Source organism: Lepus europaeus, chromosome 9 (genome assembly GCF_033115175.1).
Source record: "Lepus europaeus isolate LE1 chromosome 9, mLepTim1.pri, whole genome shotgun sequence".
Lineage (NCBI taxonomy): Eukaryota > Metazoa > Chordata > Mammalia > Lagomorpha > Leporidae > Lepus > Lepus europaeus.
This window is the reverse complement of record NC_084835.1, coordinates 83,694,216-83,705,083: the sequence shown is the minus strand read 5'-3', so window position 1 is coordinate 83,705,083 and position 10,868 is coordinate 83,694,216. Positions and strand designations below refer to the sequence as shown.

The 10,868-nt window shown below is 44.6% G+C and overlaps 1 protein-coding gene across 1 annotated transcript; it reads left to right on the top strand.

The window, feature by feature from the left end:
• The first annotated feature begins 253 nt into the window (after window positions 1-253).
• Window positions 254-9,376, top strand: LOC133767223 (zinc finger protein 396-like). The gene is made up of 4 exons (XM_062201544.1): window positions 254-316; window positions 2,627-3,047; window positions 3,314-3,461; window positions 8,192-9,376. The coding sequence occupies exons 2-4, from the start codon at window positions 2,628-2,630 to the stop codon at window positions 8,644-8,646; spliced, it is 1,023 nt and encodes a 340-aa protein (XP_062057528.1). The 5' UTR covers window positions 254-316; window position 2,627; the 3' UTR covers window positions 8,647-9,376.
• Window positions 9,377-10,868: the final 1,492 nt, after the last annotated feature.

The following is a 10,868-nucleotide window of genomic DNA, read 5'->3' as shown; positions in this document are numbered from 1 at the left end:
TTGGGGAGTGAACCATCGGAGGGAAGACCTCTCTCTCTCTGCCTCTCCTTTTTTCACTGTGTAGGTCTGACTTTCAAATAAATAAATAAATCTTTTTTAAAAAAAGAAATAAAGAAAAGTACCATGGCTGGCTGGCTTGAACCCGCACACCAAGCCGCTGGGGCCCACCTGCAGGGGCTGTCCGCCATCCCCCCGCCCTCCGCCGCGGAGAGTCTCCATGGCAACCGCCGCCCCCTCGGCCGCCAGGACCGGAAGCAGCTGCTGCCCGCCGTTGGCTTTGTACCGGCTGCGTTGGGTCGTCCTTCCTGGCCCGGAGGTGAGAGCCGAGGTCTTGTCAGGGCCCCTAGGCCGCCGGCGGAAGCCACGGTCTGTCGGGGGTGGGCGCGGGCCTCGGCGCACCCCCTCCCCACCCCCTGCTCGCCCGCTCCCCTCGGCTTCCCGCGCGTCTGGCCCCAGGCCCGTCCCCGCCCCACGCCCCGGCGGCCCGCGGAGTCGGGGAGGCGTGGAGGCCCTTCCGGAGCGGCCGGCCGGCGGGAGGACGGCGAGTGGCGGAGCGCGGCGCCTCTCCGCAAAGCCCCTGCGGGAGACCGCGCTCGCTTCCGGCGGGGCGGCCGTGCGGGGCGGCGCGCTCGCCTCGCGTGCAGAGCCCAGCGCTTTGTGGGCGCAGTTTGTGCTGCTGCTGCCAAGCGACACTGCTTTAGCCTCGGGGTTCCTCACTTGTCCCTTAGGGGTCCCCGGCGCTCCAGGCTCGTGACCGCAACAGAACTTCCCGCCTCTCGGGTCGGCCCCCCAGCCTCTGCTCTGTCCGGGGCTGCGCGGCGTCGCTGAGCAGGGGTCGCCCCGAGGGGCCTCTCCTGCCCTTGGCCTCTTGTCCGAGATGGGTAACTGCGGCAGCCTGGATGCAGACCCAGCCATGGCTGCTTTGTTCTTGGCCACGATAACCACTGTGCTGTGACAGGTTCCTCATCGCAACCTGGGGATAAAAATAACCGCCTGGGGCTTTTATGAGGATTTAGATAGGCTTCTGTTTATTCATATTAATGTGTTTAGTGCTTGGCACAAAGCAAATTCTATGTGTATCTGCTGCTGTTTACAGCGTAGCACATCACTGGCTAAGGTTGTGTCACTTCCTTGATAACAGGAGTTACATGCAGCACACACTTTATCCTGGTCACCCTGTGTCTGCAATGCCTAGAACAGTGCATGGTGAATACAGAAACTATCAGGTGGCAAGCTACGTAAATAGGGAAAATGGGGACACATTTAAGATTTTAAGATTAGTTAATATTTTCTGAACATGTACAGACACATCACACACCATGGCCCAATTTTACAAGTTTGATTACTGTAGTTACTGGTGATACATATATTAAATGGTGCTACGATAAGTGGTTAGCAGGAAGCACTAACAAGCTAATATGTGGCTAGCTCAGTGCCCTGACACGTTACTGGGAATTACTGGTAACATTGTGAGTTGATATTTTTTATGATTTAAAAAATATATACACATACATAGATGTGTGTGTAGGTAGAGTTACAGATTGAGGGGGAGAGAGATCTTCTGTTTGCTGGTTCACTCCCTAAATAACTGGAACAGCTGGGCTTGGCCAGGCCCAAGCCAGGAGCCTGGAACTCCATCAGAGTTTCCCCAGGGGTGGCAGGGGCCCAAGCCCTGGAGCCATTCTCTGTTTCCCAGTGCTGAGAGGTGGAGCAGCCGAGACTCAAAGAGGTGCTCATCTTGGATGCTAGCAGTTTAACCTGCTGTGTCACAAGACCGGCCCCCTTTTTAGCGATTTTTTTTTTTAATAACATATAGCAAGATAGAACTTGCCACTCTCTTTTGACCTCAGCACAGACCTTAGGACGTGCTTGAAGGAAAAAAATTGAAAGGGGAAAAATAATGCTAGTCATGGAAATACCTTCTAGCACTATTGTAACATGAACATTAAAACACCCCAATATTCTACAATAAAGAGATGTTAAGTAAATGATTCAAGTATAGTTGTTACAGATAGGAAGTAGAAGGAAGTGAAAAAATAGGAATCATTAAGATGGAGAAATTGCACTTGCTTTTTCTTTTGAATGATTCCTTTAATTTCCAGATGATACAATTTTAACAATTAGTGAAAGTTGAAAAAAAATGCCTCACAAAAATACTTGTCTCATGAGAATATTTCTTCAAGCCCTTTGTAGCAGACTAGATAAAACTGATCGGTTCTTTGAACCTGCTCCTCAGTCATGGCTTTTCTCAGGCTTCCCTTATTTCTGTTCTCTGAGAGCTTCTGTGCAGTCCTGGCTGACCTCTTATTGTAATATTGAGTCGGTCTCGTGGGCATGGTCTTCAAAATAAATTGGAAATTACTCATGCATGTGAACTAATGAGCCGTAGCTCTTTGGTTCTCTTAGAGAAAGGTATTCTTTGAAAGCATGGTGTACGTTAGTATTAATGTCAGTACTTTCTCTGCCATCTTCTATTTCTGTTCTTAGTTGTTTTGTTCCTAGAAGCATTTGTCCTTTACCTTATTTCCACTTGTTTCTTTAATCATATTTTTTAACGAGTATCTGTAAGGAGAGCTCCATCTTCTTGAGGATTAAAGGTTAGCAGTCTTCCGCTATTGCCTGTCAGAATGTCTGCAAAATTCAGAGAGTCATCAGTGCTCCCTCCACAAACATCAGAAGAGCCTGATGGGATTCTGGTGGTGAAAATGGAAGAGGAAGAGCGGACCTGTGATCCGGACTCTAGTCTTCTCTGTGGCCGCGGCTACAGCCCAGATACCTTCCGCCAGCAGTTCAGGCAGTTCGGCTACCAGGATTCACCTGGCCCCCGGGAGGCTCTGAGCAGGCTCCGGGAGCTTTGCTGTCAGTGGCTGAGGCCAGAGGTGCACACCAAGGAGCAGATCCTGGAGCTGCTGGTGCTGGAGCAGTTCCTGGCCATCCTGCCTGAGGAGCTGCAGGCCTGGGTGCAAGAGCATCAGCCAGCCAATGGAGAGGAGGTCGTGACTGTGCTGGAGGATGTGGAGAGAGAGTTTGACAGGCAGGCTGACCAGGTAAGAAGGCATCTGTGGGGCACAAATGACCAGGCAGAGTCAGAAGCATGGGTGGTACCATCAAGGGTGGAGCTTACCAAATTGCATTCCCACTTAGCATGGCTTGGGGTGTAGGCTGAGGAATGTCCTTCTCTGTGTCCCAGGAAATAGAATGGGGCTCTACGCTCATCCTTCTGTTTCCTATGTCCAGGATATTTTCTGTAGTTTCTCCTTTGTTATTTCATCCTAATGTTCTCTTCCTCAGCCTTGGGTGTACCCATTTGCAGGTCTTCCTTGTTGGACAAAGGACGGACTTGATTGCCGAGAAGCTAGTGCCTTGGGAAATCCCTCAGGAGTTACCAAGTAGCAAGCTCAAGCCTGTGAAGCAGCAGCTGCAGTGGGCATCCGGGGAACTGCATTCCTTAAGACAAAATGGTGAGGGGGCCGGATTCAATTTCTAAGGGAGGTACAGATTTTTCCAAGGGAATGTCGATAGGAAACTGTAGGAAACATATAAGCAAAGAAAATACAGAAATTGATACTTAGAAAACATTTTTTTTAAGATTTATTTATTTGAAAGAGTTACAGAGAGGAGAGAGAGAGAGAGAGAGAGAGAGTGAGTCAGCCTACCACAGACATCCCACTGCCTTATGTAAGGCATCAGTCTCCCCTCTTGCCTCCTCCTTACTGCGGGAACTTCCACTGTTATTTGTCCCAAACTAGAGGAACATTCAGAATTGTGTTTCTTTTATATAAATTCTTATATTTTTAAAATTCTTGACAGCATCCCCATAAGGGTTTTCAAACCTTTTTCTCCAGTGAAGTTTCATGTGGAGTTCCAATACATAAAACAGATAAAAATACACCTGTGAAGCAAGAGTGGGCAGTCTCACCCGTGGGGCCTCCAACTCAGCCTCATTCCTACCTCATGCAGTAGCCCCTGAGGCTGTCTGTGGGATTCCACGTGTAGTCTGCATTGTGTCATTTCCTATGTAACTGCCTGTTCAGTTACTGGTGGGACCTAGTAGCAAAATTACCCGTTTTGTTGCTGAAACGACTGCTTTTTCATGTGCTTTGAATATGGATTTCTACTCCTTCACACCTTAAATTGGCCTCTGTTGCTATCTCAGTTTTTACAGAAGCACTCCATAATGGCTGGCATAGCCGTCTTTCTATTGCAGATCCTAAGAAATATGTTCTAGGGAAAATAAAAAACAAAAAACAAAGAATAAGAGGGTAGGGACAGGATCTCATTGTGTAGAGTTGTAGAGAAGGCCTTTCTGGTAAGGTGACCTTTGAGACACTCATTCTAGATGATCATTAAGGATAAAATGGGAGCCAGAGATGAATAGGGAAACCCCATTTGGGAAGCTCCATCACCAATTCTGTGTTTCAGGCCTGGCTAATTACCTAAACAAGGTTAGATTTTTCCAAGGGAATGTCGATAGGAAACTGTAGGAAACATATAAGCAAAGAAAATACAGAAATTGATACTTAGAAAACTTTTTTTTTTAGATTTATTTATTTGAAAGAGTTACAGAGAGGAGAGAGAGGAAGAGAGAGAGAAAGAGAGAGAGAGAGAGTCAGTCTTCCATCCGCTGGTTCACTCCCCAATTGGCTGCAATGGCCGGAGCTGCGCTAATCCGAAATCAGGAACCAGGAGCTTTTTCTGAGTCTCCCACGCTGGTGCAGGGGCCCAAGGACTTGGGCCATCTTCTACTGCTTTCCCAGGCCACAGCAGAGAGCTGGAATGGAAGCAGAGCAGCCGGGTCTCAAAGTGGCACCCATATGGGATGCTGGCACTGCAAGCAGCAGCTTTACTCGCTACGCACAGCACCGGCCCCTTTTAGAAAACATTTTTATTCTTATTTGACAAGTGCCTACTCCCATGAGGCTTGTACTAAGCACTTAACACCTCTCCTCTAGAAATATATCAGAGAAAAGTGGAAGTGTTTTCTCACTGTATCAAGGGTGGAAGGGAACCATCCCAGCTTACAGCCTGGGTGTGGTAGTGACTACAGAAATGGTCAGCCTTGAAGTCTGGTGCTGGAGTGTTGGTGTTGGCAAGAACCATGGTCCACCTGCAAATATCCTTACAGAGCCCTTTCCAGTTGTTTTTAAAAGGTACAGGGAAATTTGAAACAGAAAGCCAAAGGCCCCAGGATCTTGTAACACGAGGCAGATAGAACCAGAATTGTGTGATAGGATAATCAGTTTTCAAAGCTACAAAACTATTTCTGTGGTACTGAAAGGTTCTGCAGGTGACCTCTGGCTCAGTGCTTATCAAGTTCTGACTGTTGCCAGGATTTTGATAATAGTGACTAAACACTGGGTCACTTTGAAATATGAGCTATCAAAAAATGTGTTTTAGGCGGCAGACATTTGGTGCAGTGGTTAAGTTGCCACTTGGAATGCCTGCATTCATGTAGGAATACCGAGGCTGAAGTGCCAGCTCTACTTCTGATTCCAGAAGCCTGGTAATGTGCACCCTGGAAGGTAGCAGTGATGGCTCAAGTATTTGGGTCATGGCCACCTTTATGGGAGATCTGGATTGAGTTCCAAGACCCTTGCTCCAGCCTTGCTCAGTCTGGGCTGTTGCAGGCATTTGGGGAGTGAACTAGTGGATGTTAAGCTCTTTGTCTCACTCTATATGTCTCTCTGCCTTTCAAATAAATTTTTTAAAATGAATTTGAGAAGCAAGCATTTTGCCTAGAGGTTAAGATGCCTACCATTTGCCGTTGGAGTACTTGAGTTTGGTTTCTAATTTTGGCTTCTGACTCTAGGTTCCTACTAATAATGACCCTGGAAGGCAGTGGTGATGGCTCCAGTAACTGAGTTCCTGCCATCCATGTGAGAGATCTGGAGTGTATTCCCAGCTCTCAGCTTCAGCCCAGCCTGGTCCAGCCCTGGCCATCGCAGGCATTTGGGAAATGGACCAGCAAATCAGAGCGCTCTCTCTCTCCCCCTTTCAAATAAAATATTTTTAAAAAATGAAACAGAATCCTTACCATTTATAAAATGGTTTCTGTTTAAACCGGTAGTGATTGGGGCCGGCGCCGTGGTTCACTTGGTTAATCTTCAGCTTGCGGTGCCAGCATCCCATATGGGCACCGGGTTCTAATCCCAGTTGCTCCTCTTCCAGTCCAGCTCTCTGCTGTGGCCTGGGGGAGCAGTGGAGGATGGCCCAAGTGCTTGGGCCCCTGCAACCACATGGGAGACCCAGAAGGAACTCCTGGATCCTGGGTTCTGCCTGGCCTAGTCCCAACCCATCTGGGGAGTGAACTAATGGATGGAATATTTCTTTTTCTCTCCTTCTTGCTCTCTGAAGTCTGCCTTTCAAGTAAATAAATAAAATCTTAAAAAAAAAAAAAACTCAGTTTTCTTAGTATTACACTTAGTCACTAACTTTTCTTCTCATGTCATCTTTTTGACTATGCCTTGAGAGGCACACAGGATCACTTATTATCAGTCCCGTTATGCATTCCTTCAGTCTGGTTTCTACAGTTACTTTAGATATATAGGTATCCCAGTAGTCACAGTCAGCCCCAGCCAAGTCATGTCCTCAACCATGTCCCAAACTGCTGAGCTTTAACAAACTCATTTTAAACTGTAGCTTTGCTTAAAATGACACCATTGGGGCCAGCGCTGTGGTGCAGTAGGTTACTCCTCCTCCTGCGGTGCTGGCATATGGGCACCAGTTCTAGTCCCAGCTGCTCCTCTTCCAATCCAGCTCTCTGCTGTGGCCTGGGATAGCAGTAGAAGATGGCTGAAGTCCTTGGGCCCCTGCACCCACATGAGAGACCAGGAAGAAGCACCTGGCTCCTGGCTTCAGATCAGCATAGCTCCCACCGTTGTGGCCTCTTGGGGAGTGAACCAACGGAAGGAAGACCTTTCTCTCTGTCTCTTCCTCTCACTGTCTGTAACTCTACCTCTCAAATAAATAAATAAAATCTTTAAAAAAATTAAAATGACACCATGAGGAATACTGAAGTGATTTATTTGGTGAATACATTCAAATTAAGTTCTATATTTGCATCTGAGTTTGCAGTTCTGCTGGAGCTTCAAGTGCCCTGCATCAGAAGGCCCAGTGGGTTGAGCCAGATTTGTGTGCATTCTGTGTGCAACCTCTAAGCAACCATGTACACTTTTTCATAGACATAAATGCAATACAAAATAATACAGTAAGTTTAGCCATTCAACCATTACTATAAGATATCTATAGGAGCAGAGGTTTTTCCTAGCTACCCTTGATCTTTTTTTTTTTTTTTAAGATACATTTATTTGTTTGAAAGGCAGAGTGTCAGAGATAGAGGGGGCAAGAGAAAGTTGGAAAGAGTTATCTTCCTTTTGCTGGTTTATTCCCCAAATGGTTACAACAGCCAGGTCTGGGCCAGGCTGAACCCAGGAGCCAGGAACTTCATCTAGGTCTGCTATGTGGGTGGCGGGGACCCAAGCAAGTGCTTGGACCATCTTTTGCTACCTTCCCTGGCACATTAGTAGGGAGTTGGATCAGAAGCAGCACAATTGGGACTTGAACCAGTGTTCCAGTATGGGATGCCAGCATTGCAAGTGGCAGCTTAACCTGTGCCACAAGGCCCACCCTTACCTTGATTTTTTGAGATTCTGGTCATCCTAGTTTGTAATCCTTTGTTTTGCCTCACTTATATTTTCTGACCTCATTGTTGGTATTCTTTTTTGATCCCTTAGTTTTTTCAGTTTGTTTGCTTAGTTTTTGATTCATTTGTAATGAAGTTTTTGCTTTGTCTGTTGGTACTCTTGTACTAAATCTTTATGATTCCTGCTGCCACGTGTGATTCCTGTCATTCTAGCTGCTTCTCTCCATTTCCAGTAATTCCTAATCATTTCGGCCTTTCTTTTCTTCCAGGCATCCTCAGTCTCTGACTTCTTTCTACCCTCACTCACCATTCTGCCTTCTCCGTGGAGCTTCGCATCTTTCTAGTTGATGACAGCCTTAGTAGAGAGACCTTTCTCCTTGCCTTGTGGTCACCTCCATGTTTTGTCTTACCTTCCCCATCTTCCACATTGTGCTGCTTTACAAACAGTAAACTAGTAATTAATCCATATATATTTCAATTGAGTCATCTACTTCCCTTTTTTTCTGAACAGAGAACTGATGACATTTGCTTTTTTATTTATTATTTCAGATGAAGACACCAAAACTATAAATGTGAAAACGGCTTCCAGGCAAAAGACTCCTTCAGGCATAGAACTGTACTGTGATGTTTCTAACGCCCTTCATGTGAATGCCTCCAAGAGTTTTACATGTGGAGAAACCTGTGAACAAAATGGCAGATTTGAAAGAAGACAAGGAAACCCCTCTCGAAAAAAGCAACACAAGTGTGATGAATGTGGGAAAGTCTTCAGTCAGAGCTCAGCCCTTATTTTACATCAGAGAATCCACAGTGGAGAGAAGCCTTATGCATGTGATGAGTGTGAAAAAGCTTTCAGCCGAAGTGCAATTCTGATTCAGCATCGGAGAACTCACACTGGGGAAAAACCCTTCAAGTGTCATGAATGTGGCAAAGCCTTCAGTCAGAGCTCAAATCTTTTCAGACACAGGAAACGACACACTAGAGAAAAAGTCTCATCAATATCATGAGGGAATCAAAGCATTTACTTTGAGTTTTCTCAGAATTAGAGAAGACAGAAGGCACTAGCAATCCTTGGGTTTTAGTGGACACCTGTTTCCTTTCAAGAGCTATAAAAGCTAGAGGAGAAAATGTAGACTAGTGCTTGTCAGCATTATTTGCTGTTCTGCTTATCAGTGCAGTGTCAATTCATGTGAAAGCTTAATGCAGATTTCTATCCATAAGCATCCCTGACATTCTCAGACATATTCTACTCTTTCCATCGTTAACACAAATAAAGAACTAGTATATTCCTTTTTAGACAAGTATGTTTTTCCCTAGTGAAAAGAAATATGTGTTAGTATAAAAACAGATAACTCCCATTTTATAACTTGAGCACTAGAATTATAAAAACTAAGCATTTAAGTACTTTTAAAAAATTCCCATTTGGCTCATTACCAGATTCAAAATATGAAGAGTGGGATGAGGAGTCCAAAAGAATGTGTATCTCAGGACCAAGGCTGAATGTCCAGAGTCATTGTTAGGAAGCTGTTGAATAAGGGACTTTCATGAAAGCTCACAAGAAGCCTACGGACTGCTCATGACACTAAGTAATTTCCTATGTTGGAAAAAATCTTTACAATGTAGTTTAGAAATAATAGAAACATTAAGGATTTTCTACATGTATTTAAGAAGGGACCTACACATAAGGAATGTTTTCATAATAAACAGAGCTATTCTGGAGGCATTTGTGTAAAGTTGATGATTATCATAACATAAAAGAGGGAAATGAACAAGACCATTCAAACAAGACTAATGTAACATTGGCAAGTGCAGTGTGTAATTGAGAAGTGCACTACAGCACACCTGGAAAACGAAGTCCTTAACCACTAATGACTATACCTCTGTGTTCTTCACATTCCCGTTTCTGTCATAAATCAGCTGTGAATATGTTCCAGGCATCACAAAACAGTCTTCAGGGTCTTAAGCATTTTTAGTAAGATTTTCTAGACATGCTGTTGCAAAATGAGACCCTAGATTCTGATGTTGTTGTGTAAATGAAGATACTAAAGTTAGAGTCCACCACAGTCCCTTACAAACAGTTGTTGAACATAATCATTATGGTTTATTACTGTTAAGGCAAAATTCTTAGTATATCTATAGGATGTGAGTAGCTAAGAGTTTCACCATAGTTCAATCAGATTATCTTGAAAAATAGTTACTTATATGTTACTAAAATTATTCTGACAGTATACAATATTATGTCCTCTTTTCCAGAGATTCTTTAAAAAATATTTATTTATTTATTTGAAAGAGTTACACACAGAGAGAAGGATGGGCAGAGAAAGAGAAGTCTTTCCACTGGTTCACTCCCCAATTGGTCGCAACGGCTGGAGCTGAGCTGATCTGAACCCAGGAGCCAGGAGCTTCTTCTGGGTCTCCCATACTGGTGCAGGGGCCCAAGGACTTGGGCCATCTTCTACTGCTTTCTCAGGCCATAGCAGAGAGCTGGAATGGAAGCAGAGCAGCCGGGTCTCGAAGTGGCACCCATATGGGATGCTGGCACTGTAGCTTTACCCGCTGTGCCACAGTGCCATGCCCTCTGGGGATTCTTGATAAAACATGTTATTACTGTGTTTGCCATGGTGCTATGGTTACCCAGCATGGAGGGAAAATCATTGGGAGAGGACAAGAAGTGGTTCATGACAACTTTTTTGTCTACTGGGTTTCCTCAGAAAGTGTAAATATTTCATTCTCAGAAATCCAACCATATCTAGTGCTTAGAGCAATTCCAGAAACAAATGTAGAATTTCTGTGTTCTACTTTACTGATAAATACTAATGGGGAGAAATGAATGCAAATATTATTATAGAATTTTCTGATCATTATTAGGCTTTGAAGCTCTAGCAAATGGGAATATATATTGGGTTTTGTGTATTTTCAGTTATTAAAAAACATACTAGTCTTTGAGGCTTATTCTTTTTGTAATTAAAGAGAGGAATGAGCAGTATATTAAAGCATCTGAGGCATCTGTTACATGCCTCAGAGGTTTACATATTGTGAATTACTGCTTAATTAAAGAGTTTCTTGGGCTCTCACATGGCAGAATTGAAATCAAGTATTCTGAGGGAAGCCTCTGTAGTCTTTTCTGTTGAAGACAAGCCAGTTAATCTTAGCTAAATTCAAACTCAGCTAAGATTAGACCCAGACAGTAAGGGACATCCTTTGGACATCTGTCTTTCAACAGAAAAGT

Coding starts and splice junctions, on each gene's coding strand:
- LOC133767223 (XM_062201544.1), top strand. CDS start 2,628: ATGTCTGCAAAATTCAGAGAGTCATCAGTGCTCCCTCCACAAACATCA. Junction 3,048..3,313: donor TTGACAGGCAGGCTGACCAG/GTAAGAAGGCAT, acceptor ACCCATTTGCAG/GTCTTCCTTGTTGGACAAAG. Junction 3,462..8,191: donor GCATTCCTTAAGACAAAATG/GTGAGGGGGCCG, acceptor TTATTATTTCAG/ATGAAGACACCAAAACTATA.